This window comes from Diaporthe batatas, assembly GCF_019321695.1.
Source record: "Diaporthe batatas strain CRI 302-4 chromosome Unknown Contig00003, whole genome shotgun sequence".
NCBI classification, from domain to species: Eukaryota; Fungi; Ascomycota; class Sordariomycetes; order Diaporthales; family Diaporthaceae; genus Diaporthe; species Diaporthe batatas.
The window spans coordinates 5,587,081-5,603,411 of NW_025408550.1; the positions used below are offsets into that span (position 1 = coordinate 5,587,081).

Below are 16,331 nucleotides of genomic sequence, written 5' to 3' on the forward strand. Positions count from 1 at the left end.
GTCCCCGTCTGGCACTTCTCCAAGAATCCACCTGCAATGCAACTTCACCATTAAAGGGCTGGTAAAAGTCACTCTTAATCTTATTTCAGGCCGCTGTGAACCTTTCTAGCAATGGCTGCCAGATGTAACAGAATGCCTCCTATAACCAGCAATATAACTCCCCCAAGTGCCAGGAAATCCCGCCGATACGGCCCAATATTAGCAATATTCCGCCCTGACATGATTTGTGCCTCTTGAATCCAGCAATTCTCACTTCCAGAAACGCCAGAACTCCCGCCGATTCTGCTTCCGCCGATTTTCCCATGATCCCGTTACGCTTCTTCAGCTTTGACCGAAGCAAGAAGACGACAGATATCCCTCAACATCATTGTGTCCTCCTTGCTCATATGCGGTTTGACATGAACGTCTGGAAAAGCAAGCCCAAAAATGACCCCCAATCGATAGCAAAATATACCCGGAAACACCTTCTTTGCCAGTAATAATGCGCTGCGCCACTGATCTGGCAGCTCAACATGATTCCCATCTGTCACCTTGCCCTCCTTTCCCACCAGATTTCGGAGTGCTGCAAGATCACAACCAGATGACGACCACTCCTAGATGATTGAATCTGCGGAGATCCCAGCTTCCTTCAGGATAGTCGCGATCTGATCCGGCAGCAGCCCCTAGGTTCTGTCGGATTTGCCGTAGACCTTTCGAATGCCAGTTCGTGACCTTCCGATTGCACAGCGGTCCTCAAGTTCCTCAATGCCCATTTCCAAGTCTATGCGGCTTGAGACGATCTCTTTACCATCCTTCAATCGCTCAATGGTGATGTCCATGGCCACATACTCGCCGGCCCAGCAGAATTCGGTATCCATGACATATGATCTGGCAGCAGTTTGGACGTCGTCCAACCCCTGTGCGAGCATCTGTAGAGCCTCTACCGCCTCGGGATCCAAGTAGACTTTCTCCCGCTGCAGGAGAAGGGCAAATTCGTCAGGTTTTTGAATGGAGCTCGGCTGCAGTCGACCTTCTTCTGCCTTTTCCTCTAACGCCTTGGCGACGGAATCGACGGTTTTCTCGTGAAACTGGCAGTGGAATCCACTCCCGGCCTTTGCATTCTTGCACTTCTTGGTGGCGCTGCAAAGACCCTGGGCCTCCTTTTCTGCCAAAGCCTGCCGGATTCGGTCCTTTTTCTCGCTCAGCTCAGCAGCATCCTCGGCTGTGCCATGGACGGACTTGACGTGTGCACTCCAATTGTGTTCAACCGAGAATATTCTGCCGCAGGCTGGGCAGGTGAACCTGATCCCTTCGTGCTCGCTGTCGGTGTGGTACCTCAGGCCTCCGATTGAACAAAATTGCCGCTCGCACTGGTCCCACGGGCAGTCCCACAATAGGTCAAGATGCTCGGAATGTCGATGATCGTCCCAAGCCTGCCAGTAGGAGAATGTTTTATTGCATTTATCCACATTGCAGGGGAACTTGATCCCCTGGTGGATGACCCGGTCGTGCCTCTCCCTGCTCGACAGCGCGGTATAGACTTTCTCACAGTCATCGTAGAGACAGGGCCAACGGTTTCCGATGTGCACACTGTTGACGTGGGAGCTCAAACCGCTGGTTCCGGCATAGACCTGCGGGCAATCGTCATATTTACACCTGTGGCGTATTCCCTTGTGGAAATGCTGGACGTGTGTGTAAAGGCCAGAAGAAGTGGTAAATTTCCTCTCATAATCAGAAAACACGCACTCCCAGATTTTGCCGACATGTTTGGTCTGAGTGTGCTGATACAGGCCTGAATTACAGGAGAAGCTCTTGTCGCAGTCATCATCTTTGGACGTTAGTTTTGTGAACCAGTATGAGATGGGGATGACTTACAGAGACAGGGGAACTTTTTCCCTCGGTGAGCAGTCTTGACATGATTGTCACGACTGACCTTGTACGTGTACACCTTCCCGCACCCCGGCTCGGGACAGGTGAACGTGATGCCTAGGTGAACAGCATCCACATGATTTTTGAGCACGCTGGAAAGGGGATACGCCTTGTTGCAATCTTTGTACGTGCACTTGAAGGGTTTCAGCCCTGTAGACTTCTTGCGCTCCGCGCCCGCCTTTCGCGCCCTGCCCATGGTAATTGATTACTGGCAGACGCTCTGCAAATCAGTCAATATGCTGTTGGATTTTATAAGATTATTACACTTACCTGGCTGGCACGAGCGCCGAAACTGTCAGAACATCGGACACCGTCCAAAAGATCCGACAGTACGATTGGCAGTTGAGAGGTGTAAGATGATTGGAGCCGATGTTGTAACACGAGTGGAGTAGAGATGCTTCAAGGAGGCCGCGAGTCGCCTCGTTTTGAACAAGGGCAGCTGGCACATGCACGTCGTCCCAATAACAGAGGCTTGTGAAGAAATGCGGAAAGGATTGTCGGTGAGGTTAGCTGCGACGCAGAAGAAGTTGAAACTTGTCGCAAAACATGATGCAGACAAAGGAGGAGTTGGTTCAGGTGTGGGATCTCATTCCATGCTGCGAGTATGGTGCTGCAGGCAGACACCTGCCCCTCCTGACTGCCCGCAGTCATGCAAGCTCTCAAGGTTGCGCCTGCAGGTAGCTACGTAACCCTCATGGTGTACCTAGGTACTTTTGGTATTTCCACGTGGGGTCTAGTGGATTTAGGCTGCCGTTGACCGGCCCCCTGAACGGTGAAATTACTCTTATCTCAAGATGGAGCCGAGATGAACGCAGAACCTGTGTACCTAATGAACCGTGAAGATGTGCGCCTCCTGACTCGGAAATAGCTGTGACTCGGGGCTGATGAGGTCATAGGCTGGGCATGTGCAAAGTACGCCTTCGATTGAAGCGGAAGGTTCAGGACAAGCAAGACGGCCCGGCCTTGTCCAGGGCGAGCCGAATAATAATGATAGGATAGATTAGTTCGTATGAAGCAAGTCGGGTTCGTGTCGAAGCAATACTGTGCTCAAGGAAGGAGTAGATCGCGCATGTCACGTAGCAACGCTCGCTTGTAAGAGGATAAACTTCTGTGGGATAACTTCATTTGGGACAGCCTCCTTCAGGTCAGCCTCCTTTAGGCTAGCCTTCTTCGAAACCTCTAGTAGATAAAGACTGTCCCATATTTGTCTTACGTATCTTAGCTCTACCACAGATGATGGCAAGACCTCGATGTTGGCGCCGAGAAATCGGCGTAACTATTCCAATCAAGCCTAACCCTCGTGCTGCCCGTGACCAGAAACATTCTTGATGCCGACGCCAATCCTGTAAGCCAACAGCTGAGGCGCTGAGCGCTAGCTGCCTGCGCGTAACCTGAGATACCGTCTCTCAACGCCGAAGGTAGATGAGAGCGTCATGCTCCGATGTCTAAACACCCATGGTGAAGTCATGCTCGATGCCTGGTGTTACGCTGGCGATGAACTGTTGTTGGGCATCGTCAGCATGCGTGGTCGTCACCAAGATGCTGTCTTCCAATGCGATGGTACATACCTTCAGGAACACCACCAGGTATTGGTCTACCCGGATGGCGACCTCGTCATCCGTGTCATGCCCAACCTCTTCCCACTCGTCCCCGCTCCCCTTGCTCTCCGCTGCGTCGGACGCAGCGCCGCTCACATCGAGCTTATTGATCTCGTCTACCAGGCCTTCCATGCCCCTGTCCACAGAGCCCGAGGCCGTGCCAGCCTTGAGCTTGTCCCGCCGGATCTTGAGCGCTGCGTCCGCGCGGTCCAGGAGCGTCTTCATGACCGAGGCATGTTTACACGGGTGTACCGAGGCCATCTTGATGTTGTTGGCAAAGAAGGGGAAGTCCTCTAGCGTCACAGTCTTGTCTTTGTAATCGCCCACTATATCCTCCATCATCAGGTGTGGTGGCAGCGGCTGGCTGTTGGGCAAGTAGCCGGACATGTAGAGCCTTGGTGTGCGATAGTAGGGCGAGTACATGATGTAAAGGGTATACGTACGACGGCCACTGTTGAAAACCGCCAGTCAGCTCAAGCCCGTGGCCATGCACGTAATAAGCATCAGCGGTTCTTCGGCGCAGACATACCTGTTGAGGCCATCGCCTTCTGTGTCCCGGATGATCGCCTCGTCATCATCCTCATCCTCCATGTCCGGGATGTCATCATCATCCTCCACGACCTGCCCATCGCCGACATTGCCAGCGTCGTCCACCGTCCTGATCTCCTTAACCTTCAAGGGCTGGCTGCTCGACAGGCCGCCTGTCCGCAGCCAGCCGTCCTCATCCCCTCCCTTTTGGCCCTGGAAGTCATCGCCGTCGTTCACAAGCGCCTCCTCGTGCCCGGCATCACCCGCAAAGTCGGCATCTAACCTCCTCTGGCAGGGAACGTTGCGCGTGACTAGGAACTGCTTGCCGGCGGGCAGGTAGCTGACGCGCTTCGACGACGGCTCGGCGTCGGCCCAGGACCAGGTTGGGAACTTAAAGACGAGGTAGTCGCCGGCCGCGAGAAACTCTTCCGGGGTGATCTGGCCGGTCTTTCGGAAGGTCGAGGTGTTGCTGACGGGGGTATAGGTGTCCCGCAGCTTGTTGACGATAGAATAGAGTGGGTTGCCGATATTCATGGTGGGGATTGCGCGCAATCGGCGGCGGCGGCGGCGGGGGGGCTCGACTCGTGAGATTCGGTTGTAATCGGAGAAAGGAGGGGTAGCAAGAGGTGGGAAGTTGCAAGTTGTAGGAGGAGAGAGGGCTGGCCTAGGTTTGCTGACGGAGAAGCAAGGAAACGGTTCTAGGTGGAAGCAAATTAGGAGCTCGTGGTCTTTAATTCCTAGGTCATCACGCGAGGCTGCCTGGCAGGTTGATAAGAGTGGGAGAGGCCATGAATGACGAACTAGATGGAGAGCGGGAGATCACATGGGACGAGGGGCAGCTGGCAGGTGCCGCTCATCCCTGCAGGCCTTGTCTTCCTGTCTCAGCAGGGCTGCAGGGCTGGCTGGCTTCAGGTGGGGTCAGCCCGGCTTTTCAGTATTAGTGGGAGGAGGTACGTAGCTACCTCCCGTTGATGAAACCCCCAGATGGACATACACTTATGCAACGACGGCTTTGTGCCCGCACGAACACAGCTAGCTGAAAGGGCTTGGAGCAGGCAAGTGAACACGTCCTACTCAGACACGCATCCGGGCTGGCTGGTAGTTGGGAGAAACGCGTTTGAAAGACCAAGACTGGGGGCCTCGCTTGAAGTTCTGGCTGTCTCCATTTGTAGACCGGCCAGGGCATAGGGAGCCCTTACAGCCGCGTGTCAGATGCCTGCGCCTTCCTCGTCACTACTCACTTCTTCCCCCCTCTCGATGGCCTCTTGTCTCCTCCTTGCGGCTCGCTCCCTCTTCTTATCCAACAGTTTTTGTAGCCGCTTGCCAGAGTTGAACACCCCGTTCGTGCCCGCGCCGCACTGTGCACAGCTCGGATCTCGACGATACCGATTCAGGGCGCATGGCTCGCAGAAGTAGTGGCCGCACCGCGTGATGACGGGTGCCTTGTAAGGGCCCCGGCATACAAGACAGACAAAGGGGATGTTCTCGAGCATCGCCTCCTCCGCGTCGTCCTCGTCCTCCGCCGACCTGTTATTCCGGTCCGCGCTGGCCACCACCGTCCCGCCAAGGTTCTTCTTGCCCTTCGTGACGTCTTCCCACTCCTTGTCCAAGGCCCACGACTGTTTGTAGTCCTCTCTGCTGTGGAGGAACTTGCAGTTGTCGCCGAAGCCGCAAAAACCTGTTTGTTTGTAATCTTTACAAACGTCGGGGGCGTAGTCCATGACCGTTATCGTGCGGATGTTCGTCGGGGCTTTGATGGGTCCGACCGTCTTCTTGGGCGCGTTGGGGTTCTTCTGGATGAAGGAGGTCTGGTTCGCCAGGCCCTTGTAGGTGCCATCTGGGGCCTGGGACTCTGGCATGGCGCGCGTTGAGCCGAGAAGGTTCTTGGCTGACAGCGCATCTTTTTGGTCCTCGTCGTACCAGTTGCTCTGTTTCGTGGCATCATTGGAATTGCTCAAGGGGACGCTGCGGTCGGCACTGAAGACAGAGGCGGACACGTCCTTGTCGGCGGCTGGGTTGGTTTTCGAAGATGCCGTGACGACGCCTGTGTTCTTCTTCCGGCGTTTCACCTTCCTGCCTTGGTCATCTTCTGCGGAGGTGTAGTCGGAGTCGTCGCTGTCGCTGTTTGCCGGTGGTGGCGTGGCGGGCCTCTTTCTCAAGTTTGCCTTGCCCTTTGCGCCTCGCTTCTTGAAGACGGCGACTGGCGCCGCTGGTGCCTCAGCCGGTGAAGCCTGACTTTCCTCCATATTCGTGGGGTACTGTGCTCACGGGAATTTTGCACAGTGTTTAGGATGATGCGTAGGTAAAAGTCTCGCGGGTTAGAAGTGCCTGCATTTCGAGGCCGGCCCAACGGCTGAGAAATCGCTGCCGCCGGAGCAAGACGTCAGCAGCGGCCGTCGGGTAGGCCGTCGGGCGAGTCCGACCTGACTAATGCCTGTTCTCTGGGGCACCAGGAAGCCACCCAACCCAGCGAACGGCCTGAGATGGCCTAGTACTGCTGCAGTACTACATACTAGGTAGTAGACACGGATATACCTACCTCAAGTAGGTACCTAGTTACCTAGGTACCTAGGTAGTTGGACATAGTATGTGAGGACTTGGCGGACAAGCCCACAAAGTGTTGGCTGACTCTGAGGCTATCTAATCCTACGCAAGCCTAACACACATGAGTGCAGTTCAATGTCTGTCTGTCTGTCTGTCTGTGGGATCGCGCTACACGCCCAACTTGCCAGCCTCTTACCATCTCTATCCCACGGCGGGGAGTGCAGACGACGTCCTGGAACTAGCCCGACAGACTGTTATTATTAGTGCCCGGCCTGGTGTCGCGGTTGCACGCGAAGCTCAAGCATCCACAGGGAGCCCCTGGCCAGCCCCTGGCCAGCCTAAATGAGCAGAGCATAGCTTGTTATGCGTTACTGGTATTGACAAGACGTTGACTCACCTCGTGCCAGCGCATCGGCGATGGTGTGGTGAGCACTTGCCACTTGCTCGTGAGGACCGTTCACCAGCCTGCAGGCTGAAGACGTGCATAGCAGGCGTAAACGCGCAGGTGCGTGGTTGCCATGGCGAAGCAGACGCAGCTGAGCAAGGGGAAAGTAGGTTCTCTGCACAAGGCCCCCCTCAATTTGAATGCGACTACTATGTAGAACAGAGCTCCCAGCAAGCTGCCGGATATGTCCTGCTCCACACAAATGAAGATTGCCGTTCTGAGCGCACGTCTCAACACGTGGCAGATGGGCGAGACCCGAGTACTCCGTACTGTCAAGGCGATGCGCGGCACACTGTTATGTGGGAATGGGCTGGGAGTCGTGACAGTGGCAGCACGGGAGAAACCAACTGCCAACGCTTGTGTCGCGTGTTTCAACGTCCGGGGGGCCAGTACTCATCTTGTCATCCCGCCAGCCCGGCCTGGCCTGTGTTTACATGGACATTGACAATGTTTACGCTGATCCGCGGCAGTGATTCGGGAGCGTGTGAGAGAGGGCACCATGCGTCCGTCTCAAACTAGGTACCTAGGTAGTTATGTACAGCCTAGGTTCCTGTGTACCGATCCAACTCAGTCTCAGTGCGTGTGTGAATGTGTGAATGGGGAAATGTGGATCACAGGCTCAGCAGGCGATTTCGTTTAGATCTCCACCCTGCTCTCCCGGCCCTGGTCGTGAGGTCTGTTCCCTTGACCTCAATCTCAATCTCTCGCTTGCTCGCGGCCCCCTCCCTCTATTCTCCTTCTTTTTGCTCCTCGCCCGCGCCCCTGCCCTCACCGAGACACTGTTGAGAGTGAGAGCGCGAGAGAGACTGGGAGAGAGAGAGAGAGACTGAGAGAGGGAGAGATCCGAGTCGAGGCCAGGCTTCTTCTTCTTTTTCACACTTTACCCTAACCTTCGACCTCGACCTCGACCTCGTTCCCCTTTTCCTCCCCTTCCCTTCCCTTTCCCCTTCGCCTTCGCCTCCGCCCCCCCGTAGCTCCAGCCAGTCAGTCTCTGCTTTCCACGCTGGGCTGGGCTGCGGCTGTACTGTATCATTGTTTTTTTTTATCTTACTTGACCCTCTTTTCAAGTCATTGCCTGCTTGACTGCACTTTGTTGCTGTTGTTCTCACCACGAGCCGGGACCCTGTTCTCCCGCTCCATCCACTCTCTCTCTCAACTACCACCTGCCTGGGTACCTACCTGCCTACTCCGTACCTGACCTGGGTGGCTCGCAGCGGCCCGTTGCGACCGACCTTGCTCGCCTGCCTGTCTTGCTCACCACAGTCGTCTTAACCGGCCCGTACTGCGGTGTTTCTCTCTTCTCCCAGCAGCAGGACCCAAAGACCGATTTATAATTCTTTCTAATCGACTCGTCCAGAGTCAGTTCGTCCAATTCACTTCCCACGATACGATCCCGTGCCGTGCCGTACCGCCATTCGAACGCCACCCAAGCAGCCAAGTTGCCCGCTTGTCTTGTTCTGCTGCGCTTTTTGGCCACCGCCCCTAATTCGCTGTCGCTACCCTGCACATCCCGGCTCGTCCCAGCTCCGTTTCGATCTCCGGGTAGAGGGCCCTTGTGTTGATTGCAACCATCCCACCTGTGCACTTCTGGCACCGCCGCACCGCACCCAGACGCCAAAACAAAAGACAAGCTACTGGTGCCCCCCCTCCCGCTTATCACCCAAGCCCGCCTGCGAGCCCAAGCCTGCGACTGGCCCGGGTCAACACGACAACACGACACAACGCATCCGGCACCAGCACAGCATAACACAACAACGCGGCTCGCTCGTTCATACCAGTCGTGCGTCTTTTCGCCGACGGTCGCCGTTTCTTCACTGTCTCGTCTTCTCTTCGCGGCCCGCCCCTTCGCGTGCTGTTTCATATCCTTGGCTGCAATCCATTAAATAGGACTTCACGTGTTTTCCTGCTTCATCTGGGCGGACTGGATCCCGCGCGGGGTCTCTCCTGTAGGGTGGAACCGACAATTTCCCCATCGGGCAATTCTCAACAACTCGACCACTCCCACAGACATCCACGCTCCAGTCACCACGCCATTGTCCATGGTCTAGCAACGCCTCGTGGTTCGAAGGCATCGTGCTGCTTTTTGTGTCGCTAGAACACAATGGCTACCTCGATGGCTTCCGACAAGCCCTCCCTGGTCGTCGGCCAGGGAGAGCCCGACCCCTTCCTCTCCACCGGCACTCCCGCCACCCAACGACACGCCGGCTTCGACTCTCACTTGTTCGCGCTCGGCCCTGGTGCTTCAGCCACCTCCGCGAAGCACGCACTAGAGGCACACCTTGCCGATACCGACAGACGCATGGAAGAAGCCGGCAAGCTCGGCACGGCCTTGGTCCAGCAGCGGAAGGAACTCGAGGAGCGCCTCAAGGAGGTGGAGCAACTCGAGGCCGAGGAGGAACTGTCGCCGGATCTCAAGAAGAAGCTCACGAGTATCGAGAAGGACTTCAACGAGGTTGCGCGAGAGAGTGCTAGGGCCTTCCTCCCAAAGCAGCGACTCCCTAGCAGCGAGGTGACTGTGGGCATGCCTTTTACTCCGGATAAGAGCGGAGTCAGGGTAAGTCGGCGTGGGAACGGTGCAAAGGAGGCCGCGGCTGACCAAATTGTCAAGAGATCTGCCAGTCCTTCCAAGTTCGAAAAGTTCGAAAGCCTGGCTACTGGATCGCCCAGCAAGTTCAGCGTGCCCAACCGCAAACTGCGCAATCAGCCTGCCAACCGCATCCATGACATCGAGTTCGCCGCCGAAATCAGCACATCCCTCATCACCCAGGTCCGAAACTTGCAGGCCCTCCTTCAGGAGAGGGACGAGGAGCTCAAAGATGTCAAGTCAGACAAGTCCAGCCTGCAGAGAGAGGTGGAGGGCTTCCAGCAGCGGATGAGGAACCTGGACGAGAGCGAGATGCGCTACAAGGACGAGAACTGGAACTTGGAGACCCAGATCCAGGAGCTCATGGCCGCCCAAAAGGACGCATCCGACAGGGAGAAGAAGTTGACCAACTCGCTGCAGCTCCTCCAGGCCGACAAGAACTCAACCCAACGGGAACTCGACGAGATCAAGGCGGCGCATTCGAAGCTCGCCGACGAACATGCAGCCGCTGTCAAGCATCATGATATCGAGCTTGGTATGGCCAAGCGCAATGCCGTCATAGCCGAAGGCGAGCGTGCAGAGATGCAGCGCAAGATCGACGAGTTGACCAGCCAGAACCAGGAGCTTGCCAAGGCCATCTCGCTCGAGAGAGGACGCACCAGCCAGCGAAACACGCCCTCTGGAAGTAGTGAGGATGACTTGGAGAACGCCGCTGGAAACCTGACCCCGGAGCACTCTCCTCCTCCCTCGCCTATCAAGCCGACCCCAAGACACTCGATGCTTGAGAGCGAGACATTGAAGACCTCTCTCCAGCACGCACAGCGCACGATCCAGAGTCTCCGCACCAACGTTCACCGAGAGAAGACCGAGAAGCTTGAGCTCAAGCGACTGCTACAGGATGCCAGGGATGAGATCGAGAAGATGCGCAGCGATCCTGGTGAGCGGCCCCACCACAGACGTGCCAGGGAGGCCAAGTCCCGAGAGTTCAAGAAGCCAGCGAAGCTCGACAAGCTAGGCACTTCGCGCGCCGTCAAGGCCGAGATCTTGCATTTGGAAGACCCCGAGTGGGAGGAGGTTGCGACTCAGAAGGGCTCTCCGCCACTGGGCCACTCGGCCCGGATGGCTGACATAGCTCTCCAGTCGACCGAGACTGATGAGTTTGAAACGGCCAATGAGGCACACGAGACTACCGACGCTTTCGAGACGGCCCATGAACGTGGAACCGAGACCGACGACTTCCAGACTGGCGCCGAAGACTTCTTCAGCTCTGACACCGAGACGGAGAGTCCCTCTAAGCGAGCTACACTCAGGGCCAACGCTCTCAAGCGAGCTCCTATCCTTGCGCCTAACCAGCAGTACTCATATGAGAGCACTGCCTCGACGTCCGCAAGTGAGGACGAGGGAGACTACATGGATCCCACCAGGACGCCTAATTCGCCAGCTCATCTGATGCGTCTGCGTTCCAGCCGTAGTACCATGTCCCGGCGTTCAAGACAGTTGAGTGACGGGCCCTCTCTGCAGAGCAGCCCGGCCACCAACCCCAACGGCAGCTTCTCTGGACCAAGTGGCATGCCGCAACAGAGCTTGTTTGCCGAGCTTAATGAGCTGGAAGGTAGCGATGAGGACTCGGTCATGAATACGCCCGGTCAGCGGAGCCTTCGCTCTGTCACACCAGGGTCGACTGCAACAGGAAGGACCGCGTCGCTGGCTTCTACTGTGCCAGCTGTCCCCAGCATCCCAAGGGCTATGATGGTGGACAGCGGCATGGTGACAGATACGCCGCTTTCACCCCCCCAGAGGCTCACCCTCTCCAATGTACATACAGAGGAGGTCGAGCCCCTGGCGGAGCCCGAGCCCGAGCCTGTTCTGCCTCCGAGACTTGGCCTTTCCGGCGTCGTCTCCGAGCACGTCGAACCCATTCCTGAGCCACAGGTGGTGCCTCCTACATTAAGCATTTCCGGCCTGGTCGCTTGTGATGTTGAGCCGATCACCGAGCCGGAGGTAACACCTCCTGCTCCTCCTACTTTGACCATGTCGTCGGTAGTTGCAGAGCACGTTGAGCCAATGGCTGAGCCAGAAAAGTCGCTGCCTCCTTTAGCCTTGTCCTCGATCTTGGCCACAGACGTCGCGCCAGTGGCAGAGCCAGAACAGCTATTGCCCACATTGGCAATCTCCTCAATTCTCGCTGCCGAGGTCGAACCTGTGGCGGAGCCGGAGCCTGAACCACAGATCGTCCGTGTGGTGGAATATGTGGAGGCCCCCAGGCCACCTCCTGCCGAATTGGCGTTCTCCCAGATATCCACAGCAGAGATCAAGCCCGTGGCGGTGCCTGATCCTGAGCCGCAAGTCGTGCACGTGATGGAATACCTAGATGCGCCAAAAATGCCTCCCGCGGAACTTGCGTTCTCCTCGATTTCGTCCGCCGAGATCGAACCCGTGGCCGTTCCTGAACCTGAACCACGAGAAGTCCGTGTTGTGGAGTATGTGGATGCGCCAAAGCCGCCTCCTGCCGAACTGGTGTTCTCCTCAATTGCATCAACAGAAGTCAAGCCTGTGGCTGTACCTGAGCCAGAGCCACGAACTATCCGAGTCGTGGAGTATGTGGAGGCACCAAAGCCACCCCCAGCCAATCTGTCATTCTCCAACCTCGTGGCTGAAGGCATTGAGCCACGAGCAGAGCCCGAGACTCCTCTCCCTTCACTTTCCCTGTCTACGATAGCTTCAGAGCACCTAGAGCCGAGAGCTGAGCCTCAACCACTACCGGCTCCTCTCTCGATGTCCTCTATCGTGGCAGAGAACGTTGAACCTAGAGCTGAGCCTCGGCCCGCTTTGTCTGTTTCGAGCATCTCTGCCGAGCACATTGAGCCAAGATCAGAACCGAAGACGCTCCCGCCACCGCTGAGCGTATCGTCCATCGTCTCCGAGCAAGTCGAACCGGTCCCACCCGTTCAACCCAGCGAGAACGAGGTCGTTGCGAGAAAGCTTGCGCGTGCTCCGCTGGACTTCTCATCAATACAGTCACTAGACACCGCACCTGTGGAGGCTCCATCAAGCACACTTGGAAAGGTCATTACTCCTCTTGGCTTTTCCCGCATTGAGTCGTTGGACACGGAACCTGTCTCGCCTAGAAGCCCGAAGAGGAATGCCTTCATCATTCCGCGAGACCAGGACGATCGGCCGTCGACTCCATCAAAGGGTTTCTTCGGATCCCTGTTTGGACGGGGCAAGGGCCAAGAGCCCGAGACGCCCTTCATCGCCGAGGACGAGACCAGACAGTCACCGAGAGACACACCTTTGACAAGCACGCCAGAGTCACAACTCCCATTCAAGGAGATTTCGACCAACGTCAACAGCAACGCACAGCTTTCCCACAAGGAGAACATTAAGATGTCCGACTCAGGTGCTCAGACCTCGCTGACAGCCGATGTCATTGACCAGATACTTCAGGCCAAGAGCAGACAACAAGTACAAATCGGCCATCGGAAGTCAGATTCTGTTGTGAGTACGAACAGCATGGGCATGCCTGGCACTGTCCGTGTGCAGCAATCCCATGAAAGCCTGAACAGTATCCTCAAACCTAAGGGCAAAGCCGTGGATGCTGGCGCCGAGTTTTCTGCGGACGCCGCGTCTCGCAGACCCGATAGCGCATCCAGCGCTCGTCCTTCGCTAAAGAACGCACCACCGCTGCCGCCGAACCATAAGGAGGTCATTGAGGCTGCGAGGACAGGCACCGCTGGCAGCATGGGGCCACCGCTCTTCCCTGCGTCTGCCTACAAGAACCCGTTGACCCGGCCTAGGACGCCGATGTCAGCCAGGTCTGGCAATGCAAGCGTCAGGGGCACACCGACGCCTCGCCAGGACAGGTTGGACTCTGCGCACGGCACTGTAGAGGTCCACTCACCCACTAGGCTCACCGTGAGGAGCCGAAAGTCGTCCGTCTCTAGCTTCGCTTCCGAGGTGGACGCGCGCTTCCAGAACATTGGTGGAATGGGCATGGACCCACACGGCTTTGGCCCCAACACCGACCCTCGCATGATTCAAGCCATCACCCAAACCATGATCGGCGAGTATCTATGGAAGTACACTCGTAAAGCAGGCCGCGGCGAGATGTCTGAGAAGAGACACCGCCGTTACTTCTGGGTTCATCCTTACACCCGTACCTTGTACTGGAGTGATCGGGATCCCAGCAATGCTGGCCGGTCCGAGCTTCGAGCCAAGAGCGTGCCGATCGAGGCAGTGCGTGTCGTTACAGACGATAACCCCATGCCTCCTGGCTTGCATCGCAAGAGTCTAGTCATCATTTCACCAGGTCGAAGTATCAAGTTCACCTGTACGACAGGTCAACGGCACGAGACATGGTTCAACGCCCTCTCGTACCTGCTTCTCCGGACCAATAGTGAAGGCCAAGCAGATACGGAGGAGATGGTGAACGGCATCACCAGGGAAGATGTTGACGAGTTCAACCCACAATACGGACGCCGCCAACCAGCTGGCACGCGACCTCGTGCGCCGCCTTCCATCTCATCTTACACCTCCCAGGGGACTCGCAGCCACTCTGCGATGAACCTGGACGTGCCAACCCTGACACCTAACCACAAGAAAGCGTCATCCTCGGCGAGTATCACGCGGCCGTCCTTCACTGGACGACTTAGCGGGTACTGGAAGTCTACCCAAGACTCAATCAGCACCTTGAAGAGCCGCAGCGGTCCCCAGGACCAGAGCAGTTTCTACGACAACAATGAGGTGCACGATAGCGCGGAGGATCTGAGGTTGATGTACGAGAAACAGGACAGGGAGGCTGACAGACTGGATAACGTCCGGTCTTGCTGTGATGGTAAGCAGAGACAACAACCACGTTCCTAAATTTGCAGATCGGCGTCGCTAACGTGGTACAAATAGGGAGGCATGATGTTGGCACCCTAACACGCAAAAAGGGCAGTCGCCAGTCCCAGCACGGTCACGACCACGCCAGCATCCATTCTCATCCATCTCGGGCGAGTACGCCCGGCCCGTCATTAGGGACGATCAGATCTGGATCGTGATTTCGTCACAATCCAGCCTCATCGACTCAGTCACTCACTGATTATATTTCCTTTTTTGTCAACCGACCATATGCACCGTAAATTGCAGATCGACCGCGGTTCAGCACCCGCCGCTCTTGACTATTACTACTTGCAATACATCCAAATCGCCTACAACGAGCGTCACGTCTCAGAGAAAAAAAAACTTTACGAACTTGATGACGCCTAATCTTCTTTTGCTTGTCTCGGCATGGAAACCTCATTTGGCATCTATCCAATCGACTATCGCCGGGTGGAACTGTTTACTGATGCTTCGTCGTTACCTCGTCATCGGTCTCCCCACCTCAGCTTGAGCTTGCTGCCTGAGTGTTTGTATTGCAGATACAGACATGATCGGGAGACAGCCCTCACGAGTGTTGTTCCACACTGTATCAGTACGCACACAGGAGATGATGGGGCAGCTTGGAAAGGGGAGTTCGCGGAGTAAAGTGCTGTCGAGGATTACCCATTGCTTATATTTACATGCTTGCTTTCCTTGAGTCTCTTCTTCTTGGTAAATCGGTTTCAGGCTGCTGGGGTGGAAGCAGTACGGAGTATCCTTTCTCTGCTACTCTATCATATCACAGGGTTCGAAATTGACTGTCTTGGCATCTTGCATTGCGACAGGAGAAAGAGGAGAAGGACGGACAGGATGGGCGGCGGTTGGTAGTTCCGTTGGTGATTGCAGCAGCGGAAGTAGGCAGATCACTTGTCTTGGTGGCTGAATGATGATCTCATAAAATGTACCTTGCGAACTTGCTCGTCGTGAAATTAGAAGCTGGAGTTCCTGCCTCACACAATCTGTTCATCTACAGAGCGAGGATTTACACCTAAAGAAACGAGGGGTATACCCCTAATGAAAGCATCACAACCAACCGATACTCAGATTGAATAACAACGCACCCCCTGTCTCACACTACCCTCACGGCTTGCTTAAGTTGGCTGGTGGGTGCCGAGGAGTCACCCTAGACTTTCTGACAATTTAATAATTCTGATCTTTCTAACCCTGCGGTAGGTTGGCTGACGAGCCACCCTAGGCTTCCCTCTGGGTTGCTTGATCCGGTCCAGTTGACCTCATCTGGCAAGCCTGCCAACCCTGCCGTGAGCAATCATCCACCACAAATAGGCGCGGGCCTCATGGCCGTCATGGTCCCCAGCCTTGTTCTGCTCCAGTTGTGGTTCAGGCGGTTTATGTCTCCTTGTTCGGGCAGCCCGCCCAGCACCATCCTTCTCCCGCCCGCCCAGCCTTGTCCTGGCCCAGCCCAGCCCAGGAAGGTTTGTACTGGGAAGTGACAAGCCCCCTCCCCAATGGCATTGACAGGCTCTGGAGCATACTCAACGAGCCAGTGGAGCCCCGTAGTGGTGGACATCGTGGCCCGGCTCAGCACCAGCACCTAGCATTGGGCTGGCAGGCGCGCCCACCCGCAGCGGAGGCGGCGTGAGCTTTGCGGTGCTTGTTGTCCCTCTTCTTAGCCCCTATACAGCTGGAGTGCTAAGTGCCTGTAGATAGGAGGCGAGTTTCTTCCGTGGTTGTTTTGTCATAGGACTTGCAAATATGAAAGGAAGCAAGAAAGTGGTTGAGTGTAACGAAATCGGTACTTGGTTGAGGGTGTGCAGTGCCCCAGGGCTGGCACGTAATTGGAAACCCTAGCTTGGTCTGCCAC

The 16,331-nt window shown here is 56.2% G+C and overlaps 4 protein-coding genes across 4 annotated transcripts; 1 reads left to right on the forward strand and 3 right to left on the reverse strand.

The window, feature by feature from the left end:
• Positions 1 to 62: 62 nt before the first annotated feature.
• KVR01_002239 (uncharacterized protein) lies at positions 63 to 2,511 on the reverse strand. The gene is made up of 3 exons (XM_044792842.1): positions 2,179 to 2,511; positions 1,855 to 2,128; positions 63 to 1,807 (listed from the first exon to the last, which is right to left on the reverse strand). The coding sequence occupies exons 2-3, from the start codon at positions 2,102 to 2,104 to the stop codon at positions 663 to 665; spliced, it is 1,395 nt and encodes a 464-aa protein (XP_044647254.1). The 5' UTR covers positions 2,105 to 2,128; positions 2,179 to 2,511; the 3' UTR covers positions 63 to 662.
• Positions 2,512 to 3,353: 842 nt separating this feature from the next.
• KVR01_003710 (uncharacterized protein) lies at positions 3,354 to 4,568 on the reverse strand (the record flags this gene model as incomplete). Its single annotated transcript, XM_044786127.1, has 3 exons — positions 3,354 to 3,407; positions 3,477 to 3,957; positions 4,036 to 4,568. The coding sequence occupies 3 exons, from the start codon at positions 4,566 to 4,568 to the stop codon at positions 3,354 to 3,356; spliced, it is 1,068 nt and encodes a 355-aa protein (XP_044648725.1).
• A 674-nt stretch (positions 4,569 to 5,242) lies between these two features.
• Positions 5,243 to 6,280, reverse strand: KVR01_003865 (U2-type spliceosomal complex subunit CWC24; the record flags this gene model as incomplete). Its single annotated transcript, XM_044793937.1, has 1 exon — positions 5,243 to 6,280. The coding sequence occupies one exon, from the start codon at positions 6,278 to 6,280 to the stop codon at positions 5,243 to 5,245; it is 1,038 nt and encodes a 345-aa protein (XP_044648880.1).
• Positions 6,281 to 7,661: 1,381 nt separating this feature from the next.
• Positions 7,662 to 15,861, forward strand: KVR01_003576 (uncharacterized protein). Its single transcript, XM_044786373.1, has 3 exons — positions 7,662 to 9,577; positions 9,632 to 14,441; positions 14,507 to 15,861. Exons 1-3 carry the CDS (start codon positions 9,125 to 9,127, stop codon positions 14,647 to 14,649), a joined length of 5,406 nt encoding a protein of 1,801 aa, XP_044648591.1. The 5' UTR covers positions 7,662 to 9,124; the 3' UTR covers positions 14,650 to 15,861.
• Positions 15,862 to 16,331: the final 470 nt, after the last annotated feature.

What these genes read in the sequence shown, in the direction of transcription:
- KVR01_002239 (XM_044792842.1), bottom strand. Translation starts at nt 2,104, where the DNA reads ATGGGCAGGGCGCGAAAGGCGGGCGCGGAGCGCAAGAAGTCTACAGGG. An exon ending in GAAAAAGTTCCCCTGTCTCT is followed by an intron (nt 1,808 to 1,854) that starts GTAAGTCATCCC and finishes TAACGTCCAAAG; the next exon opens with ATGATGACTGCGACAAGAGC.
- KVR01_003576 (XM_044786373.1), top strand. Translation starts at nt 9,125, where the DNA reads ATGGCTACCTCGATGGCTTCCGACAAGCCCTCCCTGGTCGTCGGCCAG. An exon ending in CGGATAAGAGCGGAGTCAGG is followed by an intron (nt 9,578 to 9,631) that starts GTAAGTCGGCGT and finishes CAAATTGTCAAG; the next exon opens with AGATCTGCCAGTCCTTCCAA. An exon ending in CGTCCGGTCTTGCTGTGATG is followed by an intron (nt 14,442 to 14,506) that starts GTAAGCAGAGAC and finishes TGGTACAAATAG; the next exon opens with GGAGGCATGATGTTGGCACC.